Source organism: Agelaius tricolor, unplaced genomic scaffold, assembly GCF_023055355.1.
Source record: "Agelaius tricolor isolate 1412-34295 unplaced genomic scaffold, bAgeTri1.0.p SCAF_25, whole genome shotgun sequence".
In the NCBI taxonomy this organism is placed as follows: domain Eukaryota; kingdom Metazoa; phylum Chordata; class Aves; order Passeriformes; family Icteridae; genus Agelaius; species Agelaius tricolor.
In genome coordinates this window covers 4,286,965-4,314,477 of record NW_027269285.1, presented here as the reverse complement: position 1 = coordinate 4,314,477, position 27,513 = coordinate 4,286,965, and the positions used below count along the sequence as shown (strand labels likewise).

General features: G+C 54.3%; 3 protein-coding genes and 1 long non-coding RNA gene across 15 annotated transcripts in view; 1 reads left to right on the top strand and 3 right to left on the bottom strand.

The window, feature by feature from the left end:
- The first annotated feature begins 1,295 nt into the window (after window positions 1-1,295).
- On the top strand, window positions 1,296-13,394 carry LOC139599955 (uncharacterized). Of its 7 annotated transcripts, XR_011682372.1 has the most exons (6): window positions 1,296-1,609; window positions 4,374-5,498; window positions 10,357-10,422; window positions 10,598-10,662; window positions 11,095-11,219; window positions 13,019-13,394. It is a non-coding gene; the product is annotated as an uncharacterized lncRNA (long non-coding RNA). The 7 variants fall into 7 exon arrangements; XR_011682369.1 differs by lacking the exon at window positions 10,598-10,662 and having other exon boundaries at window positions 11,095-11,208; XR_011682367.1 differs by lacking the exon at window positions 10,598-10,662.
- On the bottom strand, window positions 2,496-21,988 carry FLOT2 (flotillin 2). 4 transcript variants are annotated; one of them, XM_071447710.1, is made up of 11 exons: window positions 21,833-21,988; window positions 14,360-14,441; window positions 12,294-12,384; window positions 6,462-6,585; window positions 5,933-6,051; window positions 5,409-5,522; window positions 5,197-5,316; window positions 4,600-4,814; window positions 4,302-4,485; window positions 3,999-4,148; window positions 2,496-3,854 (listed from the first exon to the last, which is right to left on the bottom strand). In XM_071447710.1, the coding sequence occupies exons 1-11, from the start codon at window positions 21,879-21,881 to the stop codon at window positions 3,816-3,818; spliced, it is 1,287 nt and encodes a 428-aa protein (XP_071303811.1). In that variant the 5' UTR covers window positions 21,882-21,988; the 3' UTR covers window positions 2,496-3,815. The 4 variants fall into 4 exon arrangements, with proteins under 4 accessions (XP_071303811.1, XP_071303810.1, XP_071303814.1 ...); XM_071447709.1 differs by lacking the exon at window positions 12,294-12,384 and adding an exon at window positions 10,472-10,562; XM_071447713.1 differs by lacking the exon at window positions 12,294-12,384 and having other exon boundaries at window positions 21,833-21,876.
- A 404-nt stretch (window positions 21,989-22,392) lies between these two features.
- DHRS13 (dehydrogenase/reductase 13) lies at window positions 22,393-24,950 on the bottom strand. Its single transcript, XM_071447714.1, has 5 exons — window positions 24,783-24,950; window positions 24,587-24,705; window positions 23,888-24,011; window positions 23,493-23,804; window positions 22,393-22,726 (listed from the first exon to the last, which is right to left on the bottom strand). Exons 1-5 carry the CDS (start codon window positions 24,907-24,909, stop codon window positions 22,410-22,412), a joined length of 999 nt encoding a protein of 332 aa, XP_071303815.1. The 5' UTR covers window positions 24,910-24,950; the 3' UTR covers window positions 22,393-22,409.
- A 943-nt stretch (window positions 24,951-25,893) lies between these two features.
- PHF12 (PHD finger protein 12) overlaps window positions 25,894-27,513 on the bottom strand; it is a 31,899-nt gene continuing 30,279 nt past the window's right edge. For all 3 annotated transcript variants that reach the window (XM_071447702.1, XM_071447704.1, XM_071447703.1), the window contains one exon: window positions 25,894-27,056. In XM_071447702.1, coding sequence (XP_071303803.1) covers window positions 26,722-27,056 — 335 coding nt within the window. In that variant the 3' untranslated portion in view covers window positions 25,894-26,721. The remainder of the gene's footprint in view (window positions 27,057-27,513) is intronic.

Sequence of the window (27,513 nt, the reverse complement as noted above, 5' to 3'; positions counted from 1 at the left end):
CACCTCCCCACCTGCTCCTCATCCCTCCCAGCTCCACCACCCCAGAGCAGGACAGAGGTTCTCAGTGCTTCCCTACCCAGGTGTCCCCCCAGTCCCTCCTTGTCACCCCATTCCCACCACCCTGCAGAGGAGCAGAGGTTCCCAATTGTCCCCTCACCCCAAGACCCCCCTATCCCATCTTTGCCCCCCAGTCCTGCTGCCCCAGAGTGGGATTGAGGGCTCCCAATTTCCTCCCCACCACAGCACCCCCCTAACCCCTCCTTTTATCCCATAACCCCATCTCAGAGCAGGACAGGGGTTCCCAAACCCCACATTTGTGTTCCCAATCCCACCCTCCCTGAGCAGGACAGGGGCTCCCAGGTGGTGGCACTTACCTGTGGGGTGGCACTGGGGCTTTGTGGGGTGCCGGGTCTGCACCCGCCTTATAAAACCTGCTCTGCCTCATCTGCATATCTCACATCTGCACCGCACAGCTGGACAGGGCCCTTAACCCCTTCATGCCCAGGGGGGCACCGCCCCAAGCGGCTCCCCCCACCCAGCCTGGCATTGTCCATGGGGGAATTTGGGGATGTGGGGCTTGCAAGGGGCCATCCCTGCATCTTCCACTTCAGGGTGGCCTCACAAATGCCCCATCCTCCTGTGGTCACCAGGATTACCCTTTTTCATTGTTGTGGGGATCCTGAACTGGGAGCTCCCCACTGCAAACTGGTTCCCAGTTGCTGGACAGTGGTGTTGGACAGGGCAGGGTGGCAGCCCGTGGGGAGGGGGGACCAGGAGGGACATCTGGGGGACATAGGGACATCTGGGAGTGGGGGTCACCCTACACAGGCACCCTCAGGTGAGGTACAGGGTACATGTGGTGTAGGGAGGCTGTGTCCCCCAGTTAGGTGTCCCCAAAGGACATGCTCCCCTGGCCATCTGTGTGCCCTGGAGGGATGTAACCCCCAGCTGTGTCCCCCCAAGGGCCCCTCCTGGCCACGTGTGTCCCCAAGAGGTCTGTGTCCCCTCATTGCACATGACCCTGGGTCACATTTGTCCCCTGACCACGTGTGTCCCCAAATGGCTCCACCCCCTGACCATGAGTGTCACCTGCCTGTGCATGACCCTGGTCATTTGTGTCCCCCAGCCCTGTCTGTCCCCACAGGGCCACATCCTGCAGCCGGTGCTGTGCCATCGTGCCGGGCTGTTTGTGCCAGGCCAGGCTGGCATTCCTGGAACTCGGCTGGGGGGAGGTGATAATGACAATCCCCTGCCGTGAGCTCTGGGTCCCGATAAGCAGCAGCCTCGGGCTATCAGGGACCCTGCCCTGCCACACAAGGTGTTCCTGGACCCTCTGTCACCTCTGGGTGACAGCATGGACCACACTGCCCCTGGCCTGGGCAGACCCTGGCAGGAGGGGGCACAGGGTCCAGCCCTGGTCTGAGCCTGTCCCAGGCCATGAGGCTGTGGGGATTTGGGGGCTGCAAGGGACCTCCTGGTTTGGTCCCTTTTGTGACCCAGAGGAGTCCTGGAGCCTGCAGTGTTCCCTTAAACTGTGGCACAGGCACCCCAGCGCGCAGAGCAGTGACACAGGCAGTGTCCCTGAGTCCCCAAGCCCTGCCAGCTCCAGGTGAGTTCCAGGGATTGTCCCCATGGGATTGTCTCCATGCTGGTGCTGCCTGCCAGCCCTGCTGACTGCTCAGCAACCAAGGGCAGCCCTGCCCCGTGGCCTTGTACCCCACAGTGGCAGAGGGGGCCTGAGTGTCCCCAGAGCTGGTGTGGGACCCCCCAGATGCCACAGAGACCCCTGAGTGCCACAGCCCTCCCAGCAGCCATGCTGCCCCAGGACAGCATGGCTGGCCCCAGATAAGGAGGCACTGGGAGCTGCAGAGCTGTCCCCACCCTGTCTATCTGCAGGGCCACCCTGCAGGACACAGAGGACAGGGCCTGTTGTCCTGCTCTGGGTTTAGGGGGACATAGAGGGTCTGCAGGGCACAAAGAAACCATTTTCCCCAGGGAGGGCAGTGCAGCAAGCCCCCCATACTGGCTGTCACTGGTCCTGCTTGCAGGGTGACCCTGAGCAGGACAGGTACCCCCAGACCCACCTTGCTGTCCCCCAGGGCAGGGAAGGGCGTGTGGGGCTGGGACAGGGCTCTGGTGGCAGGGCAGGGGGACGTGAGCTGCTGCCACCAGCCTGGCTGCTGTGACACTGCGCCTTCAGCACCTGTCACTCTTTGGGGTGCCCCTGCAGAGGTCACCCCCTGGGTCACACGGGCCATGCATGGGGCTCACTCCTGGCTCCACATTCATCCCTGGGGGAGCATGACAAGGGCTGGGACGGTGACCACGGGGAAGCCACCAGCTCCCAGGAGCCTTGGAGGAGCAGCCTGAGCTGGAACCTCACCTCCTGCACTCCTCGTCCCCCATCCCCGCGGGAGCACCCCCGGACCAGCAGCCCCCGGCCAGCCCAAGCCACGCAGGGCAGCCGGGGCGGGACAGACAGACAGAGCCCAGCAGGAGGTGACAAGGGTTTATTCAAGGGTTTATTATCTCACGGCAGCGGGGTGGCGGCACATGCAGATAGGGCCCGGCCCGGCCCGGCACGCCTGCCCGCCGCCCTCGGGCCAGCGCAGGCCGGGGGCTGATAACGGCACGGAGGGCACGGGGGGGCCCCGCAGCACCCGCCGAGGGTCACCCCTGGCAAAGGACACCGCCGGGAGGGACCTGCGGCCGCCCCGTGGCACGGGGGGGGGGGGCACCGAGCTGGGGGTGCAGGACCCCCAGAGCCCCGCTGCCAGCAGCGCCAGGCTGACTGCACACACTGAGCTGTGCCAGCCACGCTGAACACGGGCACTGGGACAGGCTGGGGAGGGCACGGGCCAGCACAGGGCTCTGGGGGCACACACGGGGACAATCTCCTTCACATTGTCACAAGGCAGCAAAGCCACTGGCCTAAGAGGCAGGGGGAGGGAGGGAGGCAGCCGTACAGGCTGTGCTGGGGGAGCCTGTCCCCACCTCAGTGTCCTACTGGTCCCACAGCCACCTCTGACCACCACTCTGCTTGAGTAGTTGTGGGGTTGGGAAGTGTCACAGCACCTGGGAACAGCAGGCACAGTGGCTTCACTGCCCTCTCAGGGGATGGGTGCCTTTGGCACAGCGCTACTTTTTGGTACTCATGGTGGTGAGATCTCACCAGGGCTGAACTGGGCTCCCTCTCTCCCCTGGAGCTCTCCCTGCTTCAGATCCTGTGAGGAAAATTCCCCAGGCATGGGAGAGGGCAGCACCCACTGCTAGTGCTGGATTGTCACCTTTTGTGGGGGTTGAGTGCCACCCACGCAGCCTGGGCAGGGCTGTTGGCACTGTGGGGCCCTGGGGGTGAGACACAGGGACAGGGAGAGCCACAGGGACAGCTGTGGGCAGAGGACAGGGCCCAGGCGGGTCACTGAGACAGGGCAAGGAGCCCAGGGGAGGGGGGTCCTGGTTCTCTTCCTAAAACTCCCCATCCCAAGCCTCTGCTCCAAGTCCCAGGTGCTCACCCCAGGGCAGAGAACAGCAAGGCACAGGGACTGCAACACCAGACAAGCTGCCAGTCATAACTGGGGACAGGATTGGCCTGAGACAACACAAAGTTAATTAGAAAATAAATCCTCTCTCAGCTTTGGAATAAAAAGAGCAGCAGACAGGACATGCATCTTTCTGGCCCTACAAAATAAGGCACCAGTTACAAACGAAACTCGGATTGTCTTTGATATAAAAGGAATTCCCATGTGTTGAAGGCAGTTGATGTCGGAGTGCATAACAGGGAGTGATCTTCACTACCTTTGGGTTGGCCAACCTCATTCCTTGGCCTCGGTGGCTTTTTGGAACAGAGGAAGCTGCAGGAGGGGAAGAGAGAAGTTGTTAGGGCTGCAGGAGGGGGAGGCAGGGCACTGCCTGCACTCCGTGGTGGTCAGGGCTGGGGAAGGAGAGGCTCCCTGGGAGGCTGAAAGCTTCCAGGCAAGTCCCTGTGCCCAGCTCACCTTTGTGAGATCCACACCAGTGATGGCACGCACGGAGTTGGGGATCTCAGCCAGGAGACGGTTCACATCAGACATGGTGCTGCCTTTCTCTCCGCTGAGAATAACGATCTCATCCACTTTGGAGAGGGGAGCAGACACTTTGGCAGCGATCTGGGGAAGCAGGGAGAGCACAGAGTCAAGGAACTGCTCAGCAGCTCACTGGGAAAGGTCCCTACAGGGCCTTGCTGTGCCCCCAGGAGACCTGGCCCAGTCTGGGAGCCCCCCCAGCCCACCTGGAGCAGGGGAAAGCTGCCCCCTCCTCACCTCAGGCAGTGCATCCAGCACCAGAGCCAGCTGGGCAGCTTCTCCATACTTCTGGAGCGCTTCTGCTTTCAGCTTCAGCCCCTCAGCCTCGGCCATCCCGACAGCCTCGATCACAAAAGCCTCGGCCTCTCCGATCTTGCGGATCTTTTCCGCCTCCGCCTGAGCCAGGAGGATTTGCTTCACCCTGGCAAGGGAAACGCAGCCCTGCAGCAGCCTGGATCCCTGCAGAGAGCCCAGGAGCTGGGGCTCAGGGCAGCACTGTGCTCCTCCAGCCCGGCCCAGGGCAGGGCTCACTCACTTCTCGCCCTCGGCGATCTGCTGGATGCGATAGGCCTCGGCCTCGGCCGGCTGCTTCACGGTGGCCGTCAGCTCCTTCTCCATCCTCACCACCTCCTTCTCCTCCACCTCAATCTGCTTCTTGCGCTCCACCACCTCGATCTCGATCTCCTCCTGACGGATCTTCTGCTGCTCCCGGGCGCTCTGGAGCTCGTAGGCCAGCTGGGCCTCTGCAGTCTGCACACGGGGGAGAGGAGAAGAGGGGTCAGGGCCATGAACTCGGGTACACAGACATAAGGACCTCAAAACCAGACATGACTCCTGCTATTGAACCTTTTCCCAGTGCTGACATCCCAATCCTCAGTGCTGCTCTTCCCACAGCACTTAAGCCCATATCAGCTCCAGGTTCAACCCTCCCCATCCTTTCCTGTTCTCCAAGTCCCACTGAATTGCTGCAAACGGAGAGGAATCTGCTGCAAGCTCACAGTGACACACAGACCTGGGTTTTCCGCCTCCAGCTCTCCTAACAGATGTAGGAGGAGGAAGCTGACAAGTCCCAGAGCTACCAACACCACCACAGACCATCCAGGAACAGCAGTGGGCTGTGGGATACTCTCACCTTAATGTTGACTTCCTCAGTGAAGGCAGCTTTCTGCAACTCAAAAGCCCGTTTGGAATCTGCTATTTTGGTATCTGCCATGAACTTGACATCCAGCATTTCCTTCTTGCACTCTGCCTCCTGCAGAGAGGGAACAGAGAGCAGAGCTCCAGGGCATGTAGTTGGAGCAGAAAAGGCTGCTCCAGGGAAGCCCAGCACGTCTCCAGACTCACCCGAATGCCAGCATCCCGCTCGGCTTCTGCCACTCCAATGTCTGCATCCCTTTGGACAGCTGCAATCTGAGTCTTCCCCAGGGAGCTCAGGTAATCCACTTTATCATAGACATCCTGGGGAGGGGAGATAAGTCATAACCACTTCAAATGAGTGACTCCATCTTGCTCCCTTTCCCACTGAAGCTCAGTGTGGTCAGGCCAGGGTCAGAACACATCACGTCAGCTGCTCCAAACATACAGGCAGGGCAGGGAGAAGGAGGCCATCCTGACATCTTCCCTCACTCCCAGGAGGCTGGGTTATCAGCCAGCTCTCTCCACGAGCTTGTTTACAGAGGCAGCTACCCCGGTGCTCTTGGCCCAGCTGCCTGGATACAGGACATGCTGTGGCGGCTGTCATGGAAACTCCCGGAGGGCTGGGACAGGCTGTCAGCCTGAGCCTTCCAGCTGCAGCAGGGGGGTCATGGCCAGGCTCTCCTGCTGCTCCTACAGCTCTGCCTAGAGCAGTGCCCAACATCTGGGCGTACCTTGATGGTGAAACTCAGGATCTCGATCCCCATGCGACCCACGTCGGGAGCTGCCACCTCCCGCACCAGCTTGGCAAACTGGTCCCTGTCCTGGTAGATCTGCTCCACTGTCAGGGTACCTGCAGAGGGGAGGAAGGTGAAGCACTTTATTTGGAACAGGTAACACACAAAAACGTGGGTCTAAGCTCAGCAACATCCTGGTTGTCCCTAATCTTGTCAGGACTGGGCTCAAGGGCGTAATCCTCTGCCACAGCAGGGGCAGCAACATCTCAGTCTCACAAGTGCAACCACCACCCACACGTGCTACCTGTGGCCCTTGGGGACTCAGACATCTCTCACTGCAGGCACCGAAAACTCATTTATCACAAGGCCCAGCCACGCAGAGGGAGTGCTGGAGGGGAGATGCCACCTCTGCAGGCAGCACTGGACAGTCCATGTGGCTGTGTGGTGGCAGCGATACTGCTGGGACCAGCCAGCTGAGAGGGGACAAAGCCACTCGAGGTGCCTGCAGGGGATGAGCCCTCCATACCTAGGATGGAGCGCAGGTGTCCCTCCAGAGTCTGCAGGACCACGTTCTTCACATCCTGCACGTTCTTCCCCAAGAACTGCTCACAGGCCACAGCCAGCAGCTCCTTCTCAGTCATTATCTTCACCTAGAGACAGGAGACAGAAGCAGAGGGACTGAAGGTGCCTGTCCAGGAGGTGCAGGCACCCAGCAGCAGCAGCAGCAGCCGCAGCAGAAGCAGCAGTACCACCACCAGGCTGCCAGGCCCCCATGCTACTGATGCTCCAAGGGACCACGCTGAGCTGTCCCCAGGCTGAGGTGTCCCCAGGCTGAGCCAGGCCACTGGACCAGCCCCCGCTCTCTGTGCCACCACGAATACCAAACCCTGCCCAAACCCTGTCAGCAGATCAGTGTGGAGCTGCTCAGCAGTGGGGACAGAGCCTGGCCCTACCAGACCCAACTCACAGAAACCCTACAAAAAAGCCCTGAAACAGCAGTTCAGCCACTGCACCAACACCAGTCAGAAGAAAGCTGGGTATTAACCACCTCTGGCCAAAACCCATTTTGTTACCTTCTTCTTCCTCCTCTTTCACTAGAATTAATTTTCTGACCCCAAAAAGACAGAGAATGAGAAAGAGTGTGACATGCCCAAGGAGCAGCTTGGGAACAGGGGTTCCATTCAGTGTTCCCTGGAAGGAGGGATGGGACAATAAGGCCACTGGTTTGTCCTGCCTGTAGCTGGGAGCTCCCAGGCATCCTTTGCAATGACCCCAATGTGCCATGGTCAGGACCTGGCTGTTCTGCTCAGCATGGTCAGTCTGGTGACAGTCCCCAGAGCTGGGACACAGCCACCCCAGCAATGTTTTCACCTCCCTTACTCCAGAGCCAGGCCTAAAAGTGCCCCCATTCCAGCCAAGCCAGGGTCTTAGGATGGCCCTGCTGGTCACAGGGCTGTTTTTCAAAGGCAAAGTGAATTACAAATCTCTGTGGGGTGTGTTAGGCAGTGGAGCTCTGTGCCTACAGCACCCAGCTATCAGGGGTGCAATTCACCAAGACAACAGCTCCTGGTGGCCATGTCCAGTCTGAGGGCTCAGGCAAAGGCTGGGCACAGGGACATTCTGAGAGGGAGCAGGTCCAGAGCAGTCACACAGCTTTCTGGATCCTACAGCACCCTCTCATGGACACAGCTGGGCTGGGCAGTGCCTCCTGTCCCACAAGGAGCTGGTGGCACCCTGAGTCCTGCCCTAAGGGCTGTGGCTGGACGTGGTTCTGAGATTTCCAAAGCGCAGATGCTGTACAGGGGCCCTCTGAGGGTCCCAGTGCACACTATGGAGGGATTCACAGGCTACAGACCTCATCCTGATACCCTCTAGCACTTTCAGCTGCAAAAGCAACACAGCTCTTTGTTGAGGGTCTTGTCTGACAGCCCACACACACAAAATCATCCCTCCAGAGCCCAACAGCAGCACCTGGCCCAGGCAGTGCCAGAGAGCAGGACAGCTGGGACTGACTGTCACCTTCTAAGGGGACAGGAGGTGGGCCATGCTAGACAGAGTGAGCTGGCCAAAACTCACCTGCCACAACCCTGCCCCTTGTAATGTTTAGAAACACCAACCCAGGCTGAGCCTGTTTCCTACTGCTGCTTCCCAGACTGGGTGTCCCAGTCAAAATGTCAAACAGCCTCAGGCAAGCGTGGCAATCCTCTTCTGCATTGTCCCCAAAGCCTCTTGGGATCATTTCAGGGCCAATTCCACAGTGGTTTTTCTTGTCCCTACAACCCAGGCCAGCAGTGTGCTCTTCCCACACAAGGGGGAGTTGGGAGAGCTGCCCTGGAGCTGCACCCAGGAGTGTGAGCCCTGCATGAGGCTCCTCTCACAGCAAACAGGAGATTTCTGCAAGTATCAAAAGCAATTAGACTCAGCAGCAACATTTATGGTGAGCATCTGCCAGCAATTCCACCTCTCCAAACAATCCCCACCCTCGGGAGCTGCGGGGAGGACAGAGCACAGGGCAGGATGTTCATTAGGAGAATCCCTGTGGTACTTGGGAGCAAGGAATGATTCAGCCTCTGGATAAAGCCAGCCAGCCTCCACTGCTGAGCTCTGGCCAGCCCACGGGAGCCTGGCTCTGCATGGAATACAGATCCCAACCTCCAAAGCAAAGGCTGCACAAAAGAAAGCAGAGTTGAGCAATTTGTGCTCAGCGTGTTTTGCAGGGTTTCAGGCAGGGCACTGCGACACTCAAATGTCACTGCCACCAGAGGGAGAGCCCATGGCTGGCAGGGGATCAGAGAGCCTCCATCCAGCAATCCCCTGTGCAGGATCGATGCCACCACACCCTGCTCCAGCCAGCTGCACTCGCAGTGAGGGGTGAGCACAGAGAATCCAATTAGCTGGAGGCTCAAGAAAATGCTGCACAAGGATATAGAGCCCAGCATGGCCTAAGGGAGCAGCATCCCAGCACATCCCAGCACCCAGCCAACATGGGAAGGAGGCTACTGGTGAGCACTCATTACATCCCTCCTCAAGAAAAGAACAGCATCCTTATGCACATTAAGCACTTCCATCATTGCAGCAAACACTTTAAAAGCTGTTTCTCTAGGAATAATTTGTTTGGGTTTTTTTCCCTTTTTTTTTTTTCCTCAAGCCCTTAACAGAAAAACGTTTGCCTCAAAAAGTGCTTCTGCAGAATTAAGGTAATCTCTGCCATGCACATCCCCAACAGCCTTGAGGCTGCTTTCTGTGTGGCAATTCCTTGGATCACAGCTTTAAAATTAACTGTCAATGGAAAAAAATGAACAGTGAGAAGAGAGAATAACATGAATGAGATGAACTGGGGTCTGCATTTTTAAATCAAGGCACCTGGTGATCCAGCCCTCTTGTACCAGACCATTTTGCAGGAAGGATTTCCCAAAACTAGGACAAAAGGGAATGCTGGCTTCAAAGAAACACCAAATACAGATGGAAAAGCCTACAGATTTAGGAAAAGAGTGTGAAGGGAGACATGGGTGCACACATTTTTGACAACCATGCAAAGACCACTGGGGTTATGTGACACCTTTGCGGCTAAATGGATATCAAGGATTGGAAACTAAGTGAAAGATGAATATAAAGTACTGGAAAATAGAAATCAAGGGTGCTGGGTCCATGAGGGATTTTCACTCAACAGCTCCCCTTGGCTCCAGAGCTCCCCACAGGGAATGTGGCAGCCACTTGTCCTGTGACAACACACCTGGACACAGAGTGAGCACAGCCCTGCGTGCACTGAGAGCCGCTCTTGGTTTGTACACCCAATTGCAGAATGAGCTGTCAGGAGTAATTTTCAATCACAGCATCCAGCTGCCTATTGGAGGAGCCAAATTCCCTCAAAAACTAACATTTCCCTCCCAGCATCCTCCCCAGGGCAGGACCTGGCCCCAAGGACAGACTGTACCAGGACAGCAGACCTCAGACTCCAAGAAGTGCAGGGTTTTGGTGTGCTGCCACAAGCAGCAAAAGCAGGTTCTTACATTTGAAAAAAGCTGTAGAGAATAAAAATTCAATTCCAGCCAAAAATTTTACACGCCAGTTTTAGTGCCTGGAGGGAGTAAATTCTTTTTTTCAAGCTTTAACTCACCATGAAGAATTACAAGGCCCATGTGCTAACAATAACAATCCAAAGGAATATAATGCTCAATACCATCTCAGGAAGTTATGGGTCAGTCCTGTGGGGTCACACACAGCTCCAAGGGCACCACAGCACATCAGCATTCCACAAACACATCAAGTCCACCCCCACACACCTCATTTGCCACGTGGACAAATGAGACACCAGAAAAAAATTATTCTGGGAAGAGAAGGAGAAGTCACAACCCCCTTCACCACATGGAACATGCTGGAGCGTGTTTGTACCAACAAGGACAATGTGATTTGGTACAAAGGTTTATTTCAGAGCAGCTGGCTTCTCTCCCTGGACAACAGCAACCTCTTCAGAGGGAAAACCAGAGGTAAGTTAGAGACATGCATTCCTGAAATGATGTTTTGGAGTTACTGTACCTGTGCCACACCTGTGACAGTTATAGCTACCCCCTCCGCCGTCTCTACGTCCTCACACCTGGGCTGTAACGTCATTATCTCTAGGGAAATCCTGCCAAAAAACGTAAAATGTTTGCACGTTTCCAGGTTACACACACTCAGCTCTTCCCTTTGCATCTCCTGCCCTGGGCTACCTGCTGCACTCATCACAGGTAATGCAAGGCAGGCACAGAATGCAGCCAAGGGACCACATCTGTGACTGGAGGCAGACAGGGCATTGTGGCCAAGAAATAGATTTTCAGATAATGCTTTAAGGTAATTTATCAGCAAAGGTTGGAATCCAGACTGGAAATTATCCTGTGGCCCTTTCCCTCCTGCTGAGTTAGTGAGGAGCCAGAAGCTGCAGCACTGAGAGCCCAAAGGGCCCTCTGTCAGAGGCTCATTGTGCCATGCTGCCCAATGCCATGGCAGCACAGGGTGGTGTCACTGGTTTGAAAGCACAGCACAGAACTGGGATGCTCCCACCCACCTCACATGAGTGCTGGTGCTTGGCAGAACCTGACACTGATGCTGAAGAAACCCTGGGTTAGCCCTACCACACACCTACCCCCTGACCTGGTTCACCTCTCCCTCTATTTTTCCAGTGTCCCGTGACCCAAAGATGGAAATGAGTCTCCAGCTCTTTATGGCTGCACCTGTAGAGCATCAGGCACCCAGGAACAGATCCTGCAGCTCCAGAGCTGTCTCTGTCACCCCAGGTGGGCTCAAGGTACTTTGGTTAGTCCCAGCAATCTGTTGACAGGTCACCATTTGGTAAAACAAGGGACATCTTGGGCTGTGGCAGGTTCCAGGAAGCCAAGCCTGGCTCCTGTATCAGCCATAACGAGCCAGAAAGATGTTGGGAGTCAGGACAGGGAGCCACGGGGCAGGGAGTTTGTGTCAGTGAACATCAGGTCAAACATCTGAACCATGAAGGGGCTGCCCTGGGCTGCTGTGTGCATGCTGAGTTGCTCCAGGATTGGCTGGAAGTGCTGAAACCTATCCTGCAAGTTCTGCCTGCCTTGGCCACTGTCCTAATTAAACTGGCACGCAAACTGGGAGCTGATCAAACACATCCCACTGTCCAGGACATCACAGGCATTTTTTGCCATGTGTTCACAGCTTTAATCAGATACTGCAGGATTTCAACCTTCTGAAGGCCTAATCTAGATTTGGAATTTAATTTCCAAACTGTGCTGCTTCTTAGTTCTGTTCACAGGGGTATTTAGTCATTACTGGTTCATAATGCCAGTCCTGTGTGCTGCAGCTCATCTGAGGTCTCTGTGCTGTATTTTCAAAGGTGACAACATCCAAAATGGGCAGTGTCTCCATGTGGAGGAAGAAGGGCTGAGTGGGAATCCATAGCCAACACTGCAGAGCCAGGCACAGCTGCAATTTTGAAATGGCACAAAATCTGCCTTCCCACCTGTCCCAAATCCTGTAGAGAATGCAATCTGGCCTGCTTGTGCCTCCACACAAAAGTGTGCCTCCAGATGCCCTTCTGCTCTCCCCCAAGCCTCCAGTGGAGACAGTGCTGGCAAGGAAAGGGTTACAGCAGGAGCAAATGTTAGGTACAGCAATGCTGGATTTGGAATTTGCCAGGAATGTACCTGTCTGCATTACCTATGAGCTGTGGAGTGCCACAGAGCAAGTGCTGGAGAAGGGGAAGGAGAGGAGAGTACGGAGATTTCAGCTGTCCCATTAGAAAACCATTAAATTTTATTTTATCCTGCTGCTGCTGCTGCTGCTGCTCAAAACTAAATAAACAGTTAGACAGTGTGTTAGGAAGCTGGAGGATTATTACCTGTGCAACCCCTGTTACGTACAGGGGGACCCCCTCCGACGTCTCAACATTCTCGCAGCGACAGAGGATGGTCAAAACCTCCAAAGACACTCTGAGCAGGGAGGAGTAAGGGTAGGACAGCAAATACACAGAGCAGTTACCACAGAGTAAGACACTCCTTGCAAAGGACAGACGAGACTTTCAGGTTTCAGCTTTTCCCTGGTCAGTTTGCCTTTCTCCCACTGCCTGCTCCCAGGGCTCCATAATCAGCTTCCCTGGTCATGGGTGGGAGTTTACAGCATCCAGCAGTTCCTTTTAGTGAGGATAAACAGGCTGGGGGCTCGTCCCCACCCTGCACACAAAACTGTGCCATCCTGGTGTCAGCTGGAGTTCTCTGTTGAAGTAATGCTTGCAAACAGAAAAACTCCTTTTGGTAATAATTTAGATGCTTCTATGTCAGTATTTAAGAGAGGACAGATAAATGAAAACACCAGGGATCTGGCTACCCACCCCTGGCTAAGGCATTGAGGAGAGAAGTTGCTTCCAAGTGCTGTCCTGGGAAGCTGAATTAGCACCATTTGGCTTCCCCAAAGGCATATTAGACCACACTGTCTCTCTCACTGCTTTTACTTCTGACCCCTAAACAGGGACAGCATTTTTTCCCCTTGTTTTTCCCCAGTGCTCAAGGTTGCAGCAGGAGAAGTGCCCAGCACCCTGCCAGCTCTAACTGTTCCTTTTGTTCCCAGGTTAATGCTACCTGGCGGGATGCCGCTGACAGCAACACAATTGCTCCTGTCTCTCTTGCTTGCAGCACTGGCAGTTCCAGAAAAAATGTCCTAATTTCAGAGAAGGAAATCTGTCTCACTCTTCATGTTAATGCAGCGGGCTCCATCTGGGGCACAGCTTAAGGCATGCAAGAAAGGAGAATTAAGCCCCACATCCCACGGCACGAACTGGTATGGATTTGAAAGCAGAAGGATTGTTTGGATGCTGGAATTCCTGTCGAGAGCCTCATTTGCTAAATAATGCCCAGACCTCTATCATGTAACAGCTCGTTCCTGGCAATCCAGTTCTTGGCCCTGGATTCAGCCTATCCTTAACTTAATAAATCAGCCTCCCAAATGTGTCTGATCTTCTGCACTGGGCAGGTCAAGGTCCTGCACTGCTTCTCAGAAGAAGAGGAGAAGCAGGAACTATTTGTTCAATTAACAGTTCTCCCAACAAGCTGTCTCACAAAAATTTGGGAATGAAGCTTGTCTGGCTCAAATGCAGCCCTCAAACACTGAAGCCCACAAGCTGGCCTTTTCTTTCCTCTCCCACCTCCCATCATGTGCAGAGTGAGGGCAGCCACATGCTCACTTTGCTGGTGAGGTACAGGGAAAAGAGGTTGGAAGAGGCTGTAAGGGTTAACTACAACCTCTGGCCATCACTCAGTGTAAAACTCAAAAGTCACGTCTTTATCCTTTTCCCTGTTATTTTTTTACACAGATGGAGGAAACCTGTATCAGTGAACATGAGGGATGTTTTGGGAGGGAGCATTCCTACACATCCTAGACACAAAGAGCTGTATTAGCAGGACAGCAGCACTACCACAGCATGTCAGCTCAGAGACCAGACTGTAAGCAGCAGCAAGCAAAATCCACAGCTGAGGAAAGGGAGAGAAAGGAAATCCCGTGGTTTTAAATGGGAACAGTCTGCTCCCAAGGTGACAGCAGTCAGCAGATCTTTACAAAGAGAGACTTGAGGAGCAGAGGGGGGCACTGGTGCACTGCAGGCCATGAACTGGTTTGTTACTGGGTGAGGGGTTGGGCCATACTGGGCAGAGCTTGGCTCCTCTTGTGGACACAGAGGCTGTTTGAAAAGCACTCCAGCTGAAAGCATGTGATTTCTTTTTTTGTGTGTGTCTTTTGCACTGTGGCACCCAGCTGTCCCCATGCCAACAGCCAGCAAAGAACTCCTGATCCTCATCCCTGGTTTCATACACAGTGCCTGATACAGTGCTCCTAAAAATACTGCTGACAGCCCCATTGGGATGATTTTGCCAAATTCCCACTCCAAAAGCCCACAAATAACAGGGCTCTCCTTACCTTTGGGTGTCAGTAATGCACCACCAAGCCCAGGCCCAGCCTCCATACACATATTGCTTCTCATCAGAGCCACAGCAGCCACCTGCAGCACAGCAGAGAGCACAGAGACATCAGGATTACACACATGCACGTGCTCTTGGACAGGGAATAACTTACAGGCAGAGGAGTTCCTCCTCTTCCTCCTCTCCATGGGCTTCACATGCCAGTTTTCACAAGGCAACCTTTTTTTGGAATTGTCTTATAAAGTTGGAAAATAGTATTTGTATAATTCACTATGACCAACAGTAACACACAGAAAGGGACTGTATGCCAAACCAGGGCTTTATTTTTTCAGCCCTTTTAGCAACCAGAATCAGTATCAGTATCTTCAACTGTGATGCTAATTGCTTTGGAAAGCCACATAAGAAATCCACCTCCTTTCCCTCACATCATCCTTAAATTCCCACAGAAGCTCTCAAATCAGCATTAGAAGATAGAAGAACCTTTGAGCTCCCCAAAAACACCTCCTCATTCTGGCTTGTGCAAGTAGCACAGTATCTGATGCTTTGATGGTCCATCTCAGAGCTGGATGTGCCCAAGGTTCAGGCAGCCTCCAGAACTCTTCTGACACATTGAAGATGTGGTCCTAGTGAAGCCAGAAGATGCTGCCTCGATTTTCATATCTTTGATTTAAAGAACACGACCCCTGCTGCCTTTCAAGAGAGCACCCTGCCAGTGATCAGATTCATGGCTGGGAAGGGAGGAACTCTGCAGTTCCCTGACTCGGACCAGGGCTGGGAGCTGCTGACTCTCAGGCAGATGGAGCCAGAATTCCCTCTCTCAGCTGCTCTCCATAATCACTCTTACTACAGCAGTGCCCGAGGGCCTCAGCAAGGCGAGTGCTGTGCAAACAGAGCAACAGCCAGCCCCAGCCCTGCGGGATAGATCTCTGCAAGCAAGACAGAGCCAGCACAGAGGAAAAGCAGGAATGCAGAAAACAGAGTGGCTCTGGGAGCTTTGGGTAGTGGGAGGGGAAAGGGACAAGGATGAAGCCAGCAGTCCTTTCAAGAGGAATGACCAGTATTGTTTGCATAGGTCAAAATGAAGAGTAGAAGCAGCACACATCCTGGCCAGCATGCCTGCAGGGCCCTCCATCTGCAGGAGGGGACTCTGTCCTCCTTGTTCTCCTCCTCTTGCTCCAGTTCCCTGTCATTTAGCCATCTTCTGCCTACTTCCAAACACTGTCTGCTTCCAGACACTGGCCACACAGTGCCTGCTTCGCTGGCTTCCATGCAGTGTTTGACAAACCAGCAGATCTGCCCCATCTACAATTCTTCACCCCTGCATTTCAGTAAGAATCAAACACAAACGGGAAAAATTCTTTACACGCTTTTTCAGATCTCCTGTGCTGCACAGGCTAGAGGAATATTCTCCTGTCACCTCTGAGCCAGCCTTTGGATAGCTTTTTCCTGTAGCTGGAAGGGGATTTCAGCCAAGCAAGCGTTACAGAAGCTGATGATACAACATCCTGCAGTAACCACAATGCCTTTAACATTTCTTGGAGGGCGTCAGCCCGGTTAGCTCAGCCTTTCAGCCAGGCCCTTGTTTTCCAAGAACAGGAAGGGAGGTGTTCCTGGCACTCAGGAAAAGCAGCACCACATGGAAAGGTATTTTATTTCCCAGGGTCTATGTGGTCGTTACCAAACCTCTGTTAATTTTTTCTTAATAATATCCTGAGAAAGCTCTGCACCCTAAACCCACCATTGTTACAGGAAAGTGCCTCTCCACACAGATGTTCCTCTTCTTCTGTAGGAAATGCAAGGAAATACCTTATTTAGTATCACACACAAAATGAGCTCCACATTTGCTTCCTGGTGCTACACAACACAGCTGCAGAGCACGGTCTGCTGAGCTAGATTATATGTCAAAAATTGTTCAAAGCCTAAAAAAACCAGGGAAAACTAACACATTAAGGAGGAGTGGGATGCCAGCCAGCTGCTTTCACGCATGCTGGACGTCTGAGCGCAGCAGAGCTCCGTCCTGGCAAGGCTGAGGAGCTGAGGGCTCATTTTCCATGGCAGTCCTGCCGCCTCTTTCTCAATTCTCAGGCAGCAAGTGAAAAAGGAACCAACAAAGCAAAAACCTTTGCAAGGCTAAAGAATAAACCCTCTTGCACAATGAGATTTGGCAGAGAAATTGCCTTTCCCAGCTATAATACGCCCACTGTTCCAGCAGACTGGGTCTCACAGTGGCTTCCACAAACATCCACGGAGCCTCTTCCGGGGCAGTGTGCAGGGCCACAAATGGAGGATTCATAGCCAGGGAGCTGCCAGCCAGCTTGGCCTCTTCCCAATGAAGGGCTCCCATGTTCAAGCAAGAATTCCCAGAGCCAGGAGAAAGCACGTTGTCTGTTTGTTTGGGGTTTTTTTAATTTATTATGAAATAAGATTAATCGCTTGGGGGTTGGTAGATAAAAGGAGCTCTCAGCAGATGCAGGAAGTGAGCAAGGAAGAACATGAGCCTCAACAGTTTTGGGGACACAAGGCTCAAAACATCAAAGCTGGGATGATCTGAACAAGCTCAGTGTTGTTTGCTCTCCCAGGTAACTCGGGCACTAAGTTACCTCTCTGGCAGGAAGTGGTGAGCTTTCCAAAATCAGGTCATGGTAAACAGGCTGCTGAGTGCAGACAGACCAGGAAAAAGTTGGTAATTGAAAACAGTTACTGACAAAAGATAATGCAGAGATAGAGGAAGGCAAAAGCATACATAAAGAAAATCACATCCGAGAGCAGGGCCCAGACTAAAGTCGGTGTCTGGTTCTTAGGCCTCGCTGTGTGTATAAATTAGGATTTGTTCACATGCACAAATGGTACAAGATTAACAAAAATTAATTTTAAAAGATGCAGAGTTCTGAGTTGAATCCATAAAAGCCTCTGATGGTCACTGCAGTAGATGAAAGCAGATTACACTGGCTATCTTGTTCTGGATGTGGTTTATATGAAAATGACTTAATGAGTAACAAAGCTATAGAGTGAGTTTAAAAACACATTTAATAACTCATCTCATAAACAGCAACTCAGAGAAGACAAACAACAATGAAGCTACACAACAAAATCACTGAGAAACTACCCCAAAATTCCTTTTGGAAACCAAAAGGAAAGGTCTGAGGCTATTGTCCACCTCCACCTAACAGGCTTTCCAAAGAGTAGTTTACAAGTCCTGGAGATTTAACAAACACATGACAAGGGATACCTTGAGCCCAACCACGCTCAAAAAGGTGAAGAAGCAGCTCCTGAGAAGGAAAGATCCCAGATGAGCGGGGTAAGGGCCCTTCTGAGCACTCATGACTTGAGACCAGCTGCAATGCTGCACTCTCAGCAACCCCTGAGCATCACAAGGAGTGAGAAACCAACTGTGGGGAAAGCATTTGGCTTGCCAAAATGACAATCCTAAATCTGCAGGAGCACTCAGTTAAACCTGGCAGGTGACCACCAGTGCCACTGCAAGTTTCCTGCATGGCTTGCCTGGTGTAAGAGGTGGAGCACCCCAACCACAACCCTGGAGAAGCTTGAACGGAATGAACTGTACAAACACAGGGCAAAAAAAAACCTCCTGAGACCCAGCTGAAGCTTGCTCCTTCCCACAAGCTCCTATTTCTTTCGAGGCCGAAGAACTGGAATTACACCATCAGTGTGAGGGTTCAGGTGGCTCTTGCTGCCCTCCACATCTTTCCACAGGACATTCTTGTTCCATTTATGTTCCTGGACCTTCTCGTTCCATTTTCATGCAATAGACTCTTCTCACCTAAATGTAACTTCTACATTTCTCCTTCCAGAACTGCACAGGGTTTTGTTCAGCCCATTGGGGTCAATCTCCAGAGTTTGTTTTGATCCTGATCCAGCTCTTCAAAGCTCTCGAACCCATTCCCAGCTCAGCCTGCAGATTCAATAAGCACATTCTCGATTCCATTATCCAAGCCAAAACAAGGAACTTACTTGATAAATTCAGCTGAACAGTGAGCTACTGTCAAGTTTCCTGGCAATGGTCTTCCAGGAAGTTTCATATTTATTTCATACTATATGAGAAACCAGTTCCTTCTCACACTGTGGACTGTAGGTCTCTTGCAGGAAGGGCTTCAAGAACCTCAAGAAATCCTTATTTCAGGTTTTCAACTTAGAAAAATAACATGAAAATAGAACGTGAGCAGTTCTTGAAGGGGTAAGAGGGATGCAGGAACAGGATGGAAGAGCTTAGAGCAGTCCTGGAAGGGTTACACACCCCTGACTGCTGGCATGCAGCAGGAAATGTCTACACAAGACTAGAATTAACTGCTAGCTCTTCTTTGACAGACATCAAGGAGCCCCAAAGGGTGTTGCACCAAACTAAAATTTGAGAAACTGGGCTGGAGCATATTTCTCAAGCTGATTTCTGCTCACCTGAGGAGGAATCAGATTAGCTGAACATGGCAAATACCTCTACTTGTCTTCTTGTAGGTGTTACAAGCAACATACTTGCCTCAGGAGTCTCCTAGGAGATAAAGCTGGGTTGGCTGGGTTGCACTCCCCTGGTTTTTTTCCTCCTTTCACTCCCTAAAATTCTGCTGAAGTAGCAGTTTGTTCTGACACAGGAACAGGGAGGGCTGTGCCCACTTCCCCCATCACGTATTTCCAGGTGTTCCCCTCAGAGCTCCTCTGCTGCAGCCCTTGCCAGCCAGAAGGGAAATGCCTCAACTGTAGAGACTTAGGCAACACTGTTTGGTAACTGTTAGATGAACATGGCAACTATAAATACAGATTTCCTTATTGTGACACTGTGGAAACATTATAGTACTGTATTTAAAATCAGCAGATGGACCTTAGCCACAAAAGCTGCATTTAATGAGATTGTAACCCAAACCCAGCATTTCACAGCCTATTTGGCTGGTGGGAACATTCAGATATGGGGATGAACAGGTACTCTGTGTACCTCCCTGAAAACTCCACCAGCCCCAGTTACACTCAGTGATGTGCCAGGCTCCTGCCAAAGCCTCCTCAGACCTTGCACCAAGGGAGTCTCCCAGAAAAGTCAGATCCACAATCTGGGGAGACTCAAGGCTCTTCCTTACAAATCCTGGGCTCCACAGCCCACTGATGGATCGATCAGCAGTGCAGTTTCTTAGAAGGAGCTCGGTGCTGCTCAGCAGGGGACGGACAGCAGTGCCAGCAGAGTGCTGAGCTGTGCCTGGGCTGCAGCTTCCCAAATAAGGATACAAAGCTCCACGTTCCCAAGGCACAGCTGGCTGCTTCTGGAGCACTGGAGGAACTTGAGTGTCTCACAAGAAAGTGAAAAGAAAGAACAACCCTCCTGAGAAAAACCCACATGCCAGGGGAGGCTCAGGACTAAAGACCAAGGGGCACAGGCTGAGTAAAGAAAATAAAGAAAATCCTCCCACCAAGTGAAGTCTTTCAAATAACTACCACATGACAATTCAAGACTGCATGCCAAAAGCCTGCCTCTAATAATATTTGGTTTATTTAAATTAATTTAACTAAAACTTATTTAATATTATTTTGGCTTATTGATAATTACTATTAGTTTCTCTTCCCCTTCCCCTCTCTCCCTAAATCCAGCTTAGTATCACACAAATTAATGCTCTCCCACGAGGTCCTCCCTGCTTTTCCCAGAAGGAGCATGGCTCAAGTTCCTGGAATTTCAAAGGCTTGTAGCTACAACCTCTCACTAATGCACACAGGCACAGAGGAGCTGCAGGGCCCTGCAGAGCCCTCAGGATTCAGCAAGTATCAGCAGACTGAGTTGGGCAGCAGCTGAGGAAAACCAGCCTGGTGGCAGCTCCAAACCCGATCCCAGCTGGCAGAACCCAGGGTGATCTCTGCTCCCTTCCCAAAACGCAGCTGCGCTTCGGGGAATGTCCTGGGCTGGCTGCTCCTGGCTGTGGAAAAGCACCACGCCTGGAACTGCAAGCAGATGCCACAAATTCCTGCTGGCTCATTCTGGAAGCCGTAAACTCCAGAGCTGAACAGAAGCAAACCCAAGCTTTGAGACTAAAGGGTATCCCAGCACACCTGGAGCACAGCTTGCCATGAATGTGGCATTTCACCAAGCAGTGCCAGTTTTGACAGGGTTCCCTTTGGAGGGGAAGCACAGCATCAGCTTTCGATCCCACTGCAGACCAGAAGAACTGCAAGGAATACTGCTGCCCTGGGCAGCTGCTGGGTGGGGTTTGTAACTCCTTAGAAGCCACCAGCAGAGTGGGCATATTTGTTTCCAGAACTGCAGCCTGCTCCTGGCATCTCCTCAGGAATTCCCGTAACAGGTCTGTCATCCAAGAGAGATGAACTGATAACAGATCAGCCACAGCCTGCTGGAGGCTTTGGCTCCAAAACCACAATAACACAGTTGCAAGCGTGGCAGAGCTGTGACTGGAGGCACATCCTTGATGTTCACATGCATTTTCTACCGGTGCTCATTACCTTGCAGCTGGCCTCAGTCTGCCACAGAGGGAAGCTCCCAGCCCTCGCATCACCTAACAATAATTAATCCACCTACAATCATGAATTAATAATAATACTGTCTGCACAAAGCCTGGTCCATGCCAAAGTGCAGCCTGGAGCTTCAGGAGCAGTTACAGGTTGAAGCAGCTACAGGTTGAATCAGACATGGGGGATTTCACTGCTGGTTTGTTTAACCCCAACTTCAGTCACCTCAGTCAGCTGCTGGTGACATTCCACACGTCCAGTGGGCATCACCTGCATCCAGTGCCAGCACCACTGAGAGTCCAGGTGATGTTCTGGTGAGGAAGCTGCAGCAGGATGTGATAGATGAAGATGGGCACTGCAGGGACATGCCTGCAGTGCCCTGCCCCAGGAACAGAACAGTTTCCTGGCAATGCCAGCCAAAGCCTGTTTGAGCTCTGCTGGTGCCAGTGCCTGACATCACCTGGAATCAGCAGCTCCTGCTGAGGCCGCACCTTGCCCGCCGCTCTGTGCTGCTGGGACCCCACCCCGGAGTCTCAGCTCCATTACAGCATCTCCCACCTCCCCCCTGTCTATTCCCAAATCACTCAGGGCCCCCCTATGACAGGGATCCCTCCTGGAGTCCCTCGGAGTCCTAGTACCCCTCAATTCCCCCCTCCTCGCACACTCCATCACGGAGACACCCCCCAACTCCCACAGGTTTTCTCCATGACAGTGTCCCCACCGACAGGGACCCCTGAGAGTCCCCTCACAGCCAGGACCCTCCTATGCGGCTCCATCACAGAGACACCCCCCCAGTTCCCCCCAGTGATCGAGACCCCTCAAATCGCTGAGAGCTCCCACTCAGCCACGACCCCCAAAGCCCCCTCGCAGCACACCGCATTACAGACCCCCTCAATCCCTCAGGATCCTCCCATGGCAGGAACCACTCAAATCCCTGACAGTCCGCTCACAGTCAAGACCCCCAACTCCCTGAGGGTGCCCTCCATGTCACCCCGCAGCCCCTCCGTCCCGGCCGTACCTGACACCACCAGCGCCTCGTTGGGCCCCACCGTGTGGCAGTTCCCCATGACGGCCCCGCCGCCGGCCGCCCCCACAAGCCCCCGCGCCTCGCACGGCGGGGGCGCGGCCCGAGGGCGCCGCCATCTTGGGGAGGTCGGTGCCACACCCCGGGGGCGGGGCCGGGCCGGGCCGGGCGCGCCGCCATGTTGGGAGCCGCGTGCGCGGGGGTAACATGGGGGGCGTGCGCATGCGCAGTGTGCAAGGGAGGGACGTTAGTGTGCAAGGGATGGGGATGTGACACTGTGGGTGTGTGTGACACTGCGTGGGTGTCCAGGGGATGTGTGTGTGTGTGTGTGACACTGCATGGGTGTGCAAGGCATGGTGTGTTCCCTGCAGTGTGCGTGCAGAGCCGAGTGTGTTGCTCTGCACACCCACACTGTGCACACCCACCACATCCCCTTGCACACTCATTCACCCTCCCAGCTCTGCTACCCGTGCAGGCCGTGCTGAGCATACAGGCACCACCGCCCCTTGCTCACCCCCATCCCACACCCACACAGGACCCCCGGGCTCCCTCGTCACTACCATAATCACCTTTATTGTGCTGTGGGAGCAGCAGGGCCCTCCCCATGTCCCTCCCCGTGTCCCCCCGGTGTCCCCAGGCCCAGCAGGCGCTCGCTGCCCTCCCAAAGCGCCTGTGCCAGGCGGTCATCGCGCCCCGCCGGCCATGGCACCCGGGGCCCGCCGTGGGTGAAGTAGCGGCCGCTGAGGGGCTCAAGGCCGTCCTGCGTGGCACAGTCCAGCACGGGCTGAGCACCCTCGGCCGCCTCCAGGAACAGCAGCCAGGCCAGAGGCACCAGCAGGGCCTGCAGCCACAGCGGAGCGTGCCGGAACAGAGAGGTGTTGACGAACCCTGCGGGAGATTGGCACCTGTGGGGTGTCCCCCTGTGTGACTCAGGAGAAGTGGGGGGTCCCCCCCTGTGCGTCCCAGGAGATGTGGGGTGTCCCCCTGTGTGTCCCAGAGGATGGGCACATAAGGGAGATGCCACAGGCAGCACGGCTGTGATTGTACCCAGGCATTGCCATGCTTGTCCTGGCTGTGCAAGGCTGGGCTGTGTGGGTGTATCCCAGGTGAGGACAGGTGCAAAGTGAAGGGAGAGGAGGGGAAGAAAAGGAAAGAGGAGGATAAAGAGGAGAAAGGAACCTACAAAGGGACACATGAAAAAAGACACACTGTATAAATAGATGTGTTGTGCAAAGGGACACTGTAAAGGGAACACGCTGCATCAAAGAACACAAGGGGACAAGGTCCAAAGGGACATGGCAAGATAAGGGACACACCGTGAAAAGACACTGTGCACAGGGACACATGCAAAGGGCCACACCATAAAAAGGGACACATGAAAAGGGCCACACCATATAAAGGGACACATGCAAGGGGCCACACCATATAAAGGAATACATGCAAAGGGACACACCGTATAAAGGGCCACATGAAAATGGCCACACCATATAAAGGGACACATGCAAAGGGACACACCATATAAAGGGAGAGATGCTCCCCGTGCAGGAATTCCCAGTGAAAAGGCTGCAAAGCTGGACACCACCCCAACAGAGGGACAGCACGGGACACAAAGGTGATCTGCAGCTCACAGACACCAAGGGTGGGTGGCTCCTACCTGGGTGCACGGCGTAACAGGTGACCTGTGTGCCCTGCTCACGCGTGGCCAGCTCGCGGGCGTGCAGCACGTTGGCCAGTTTGCTGTCACAGTAGTCCTGGAAGGTGGAGAAGAGCCCCGAGGGCGGCCGGCCCAGGCGCTCGGGGCGCAGGCGGCCGGCGCAGTGGGCGCTGGAGGCCACGATCACCACCCGGCTGGGAGCGCAGCTCCGCAGCCGCTCCAGCAGCAGCTGGGTCAGCAGGAAATGGCCCAGGTGGTTCACCTGGAACGGGAGGCTGAAGCCATCCTCTGTCGTGCCCCCGGCGCTCACCCCTGCGGAGCGAGGAGGCAGTGGCAGCCTGTGGGGGTGTCTGTCCTGGGGATGCACAGGGGTTCTTTGGGGTCCCGGCACTCACCCGCGTTGTTGATGAGGAGGTGCAGCTGGGGCTCCTGGCGCAGGAAGGTGCTGGCAAAGGCTCTCACCGAGCGCAGGCTGGCCAGGTCCAGATGCATGAACAGCACCTCGTTGTTCCCAGTCTCCTGCGGGCACAGCGGGGGCTGGGGCAGGGCCAGAAGCTGGCCTGGGGGTGTGCCCTGCCCTGAGTGGGAGCTGGAGCCGGCCAGGGGCAGGGGGATGCTCTGGGGGCTGGATGTGGCCCAAGGGCTACAGTGTGCTGGGACCCTCCAGCATGGGAGGCTCTGCCCTCCCCATGGTACAGTGTGCCCCACCTTGGAGTATCTCGGGGTGCCTGGAGATGTCTTATGGGGGTGTCTGAGGACTTGTTCCTGGGGTGCGCCAAGGGGTACCTGGATGTACCTATGGGGGTGTTTTGGGGGTTAATCATGGGATGCTTAGAGATGTCCTGTTGTGTGTTCTGGGGGTCTCTTATGGGCGTCCCTGCGCTGCTGAGGGGATGCCATGGCAGTGTCCTCAAGGTGCCCATGGAGGCATCTGGGGGTGTTCATGTGATATCCATGGCTGCCCCACGGGGGGGTATCCCGGGAGTGTCCTGGAGTTGCCCATAGGGTGCCAGGGGTACCCTGGAGGTACCGTAGGGTTCGGGGATGTCCCGTGGGTGGGAATGCCGGGGGTTCCCGGGGGTGCCGGCGCTCACCCTGCGGATGCGGCTGGCGGCGGCCTCTCCCCGCGGGGCGCTGCGCGTCGCCAGGATAACGCGGGCCCCGCAGCGGGCGAGCTCCAGCGCCGTGGCCGCGCCGATGCCGCTGCTTCCCCCTGCGGAGCGGAGCGCAGGGCTGAGCGGGGGCCGGGGCCGCAGCGGGGCCCGTCCCGGCTCCCCGCCGGTCGCTCACCGGTGACGATGGCGGTGCGGCCGCGCAGCTCGGGGCGGGCGCGGGGCCGCGGGGCTGAGCGCAGCCCGTGCCGGAGCAGCGTGTACAGCGCCAGCAGCAGCCCCACGCCCAGCAGCGCCCACCCCATCCCGCCGCCGCCGCCGCCGTTCCGGGCAGCCCCGGGCCCGCCCCGCCGCGCCCGCTCCGCCCCGCTCCCGCCTCCCCGCCCCGGCGGGACGGACCGACGGGCGGACGGGGCACGGGCTGCGCGGCTCCAGGCAGAAGGAGAGCCGGATTCGTGGCGTGGTGCGAGCAGAGACGGAGAGAGGGTGAGTGCGGGCCCCCCATCAATAGCCCGGCAGAGCGGTCCCGCCCCAAGGCGTGGGAGATCACAGAACCTCGGGGTGGTTCCGGTGGGGAGGGACCAGCGGAGGTCATCTAGTCCAGCTCCCCCTACTCAAGCAGCGTCCTCTAGAGCACTGAAAACTGTGCCTGGACAGCTGAATATCTCCAGGGATAGGCAATCTGCCACCTTTTGGGACAGCTTGTTCCAGGGCATGGTAAAGAAGGTCTTCCTCATGTTCAGGTGTCACTGCCCTTACTCATATTTCTGCCCTTGCCTCTCCTTCTATTGCTCAGCACCCCTGAGAAGAGCCTGGCTCCATCCCATCTGCTGACACACCCCTTTCACATTGATGTTTTTGAGAGTAAGATCTCTTCAGTCTGCTCTTCTGCAGGCTAAACAGGCTCAGCTCCCTCAGCTTTCCCTCATAAATGAGGTGTGCCAGGCCCCTGACCTTCCAGGACACCTTCAGGCTATGTCTCTCCTGTCCTTAGGAGCCCAGAACTGGAAACATTTGAGTTGAGGTTGGGCCACGATGAGTTGAAGATGTCCCAGCACAGTGCAGGGGTTGGACTTGATGACCTTCAAGAGTCCCTCCTACCTCAACCAATTCCAGGATTCAATCACCTTCCAGTCCTCACCCTGTTCCCACATCCCAGGCAGGACACCAGGGTCCTTCCATCCCACCCCAGCCTTGACTCCCAGCTCAGGCTCCTCTGCAGTCAGACACTCTGGGGAAGCTCCAGGTTGTGGTGACACGAGTGAAGACAGACAATCGAGAAAACAGAATGTGAAGTATTTTTTTTTTATATACAGAATACAGGAAAGTTTCTGTAAAGTCTAAAACGTTACAATTACTATGTACAGTGGAACTAGCTGTTCTGCTGCGGGGAGGTGGCAGAGAAACAAAAGAGACAGACAGGTTACGACAAAGGATCTGCTACAATAGACAATTTGAGGAACGTCATACCACATGTAGCACTGTACACAGCTTTAAAACATTGAAAAATGCCATCACTGATGTATTTACACAGAATCCAACACTTTTCCTTATCTGAAATAAAAAATAGGATGGACACCAGGAAAAGAACTCATTTCTCACTGCCCATAATACACAGTAGCTACTTGTAGTGCAACCATAGCAGGGAGGGATGGGAAAAATAACTGTGGGAAGAAGAGCGCTTCTTTACATTAAATAAAACAATGATATTGTATAGATTTGCTGTATGAAAACTGTATTTCTCTTTTAATATAAAACTATTGTCACTGGCACAAAATAGAACAAGTTTCTGATTATTTTACAACTGCATGGGAACTATCTGTCAGAGAGAGTCCTCGAGTCAGACAGCGGTCACCCCTCGCTCTGACACGTCCTGCTCTCACTGCAGTTTTCCTTTTAAAATGAAATGTATAGTACAAATATATGTGCAAATGCCCCTAAAACTTGAGCAAAAAAGAAAAATTAAAAAAAGTTAAACGTTCTTCATTTCATGCAAACGGCGTGTGAACAGTCTCTGGGCCGACACAGAAAAATCCCACCTCGGTTTGTACATTTTTGCATTGTAAAGAGTCTGAGGGCGTTTTCCTTGCTCCAAAAAGCTCTCTTCCTAAAAATTCCTAGGGAACTGAGTTGGACCGCAGCACGGGCACCTGGTGGGGTTTCAGAGAAAGCTTCTCCTCCAAGTCCATATCTTGTACTAAGGCAGTGTCCCCCTTGGGCTGTTTGGTCGCAAATTCGGTGATGCTGAAAACGAACTGCAGGCAGCCCAGCTTGATGTAACTGCCGTGGTGGAGCAGGGCCGTGCCCTCCCAGCCAGCCCCGCTGCCCCCGATCAAACTGGAGCTGCTGGCTTTGCAGTTACAGGGTTTTCGATGCTGCCCTTGTGCCTGTGAATTCATCACAGCAGCTTCTTCGTGCGCCTCCTCTTCCTGTTTTCTGCTTTTATGTCGTTCTGGAAAAGAATAAAAAAAAATAAATTGGTAAAGGTTTTGGGCAGGTCAGCAGCAGCAGCTTGTTTTCATCAGCAGGGGTTACTGCTGAGGTGCCTCATGGGTAAGATCCTCCAGCCATGAGGGATTTCAGTCTGCAGTGAGCAGCTGATCAAAGGGAAATGGGAATCTCCTCAGAGCCCTGGAGAGGTTGAGGCATTTACATATCTATTTTGGCAGCCCAAAAAGAGGAAGCTGATCAGGTGGAGAGCAGGAGTGAGCCATGCAGGGACAGAATGCCTGCAGCACAGCCCAGATCTTCTCACAGCCTGGGAAGGGAGAACATTCACAGGGAAATGCCTCAGGCCTGCTCCAAACTGGCTGCTCATCAGGACCTGGAGCTTGGTAACTTCTGCCCTGGAGGCTGGAGTAGGGTTTAGGTCAGGGCACGGAGCTCCCCAGGCTGCAGAGGAAGGTCTT

Bases quoted from the DNA above. Each gene is read 5' to 3' on its own strand.
- FLOT2 (XM_071447710.1), bottom strand. From the start codon at position 21,881: ATGGGGAACTGCCACACGGTGGGGCCCAACGAGGCGCTGGTGGTGTCA. The intron at 4,486-4,599 runs GTGAGTGAGCCC...TTCCCTTGCCAG, and splicing joins CAGATCGCCGAGGGCGAGAA to GGTGAAGCAAATCCTCCTGG. The intron at 3,855-3,998 runs GTGAGCTGGGCA...CCCCTCCTGCAG, and splicing joins CTGGTGTGGATCTCACAAAG to CTTCCTCTGTTCCAAAAAGC.
- DHRS13 (XM_071447714.1), bottom strand. From the start codon at position 24,909: ATGGGGTGGGCGCTGCTGGGCGTGGGGCTGCTGCTGGCGCTGTACACG. The intron at 24,706-24,782 runs GTGAGCGACCGG...TCCGCTCCGCAG, and splicing joins CCGCACCGCCATCGTCACCG to GGGGAAGCAGCGGCATCGGC. The intron at 23,805-23,887 runs GTGAGTGCCGGG...CTCGCTCCGCAG, and splicing joins CCTCCTCATCAACAACGCGG to GGGTGAGCGCCGGGGGCACG.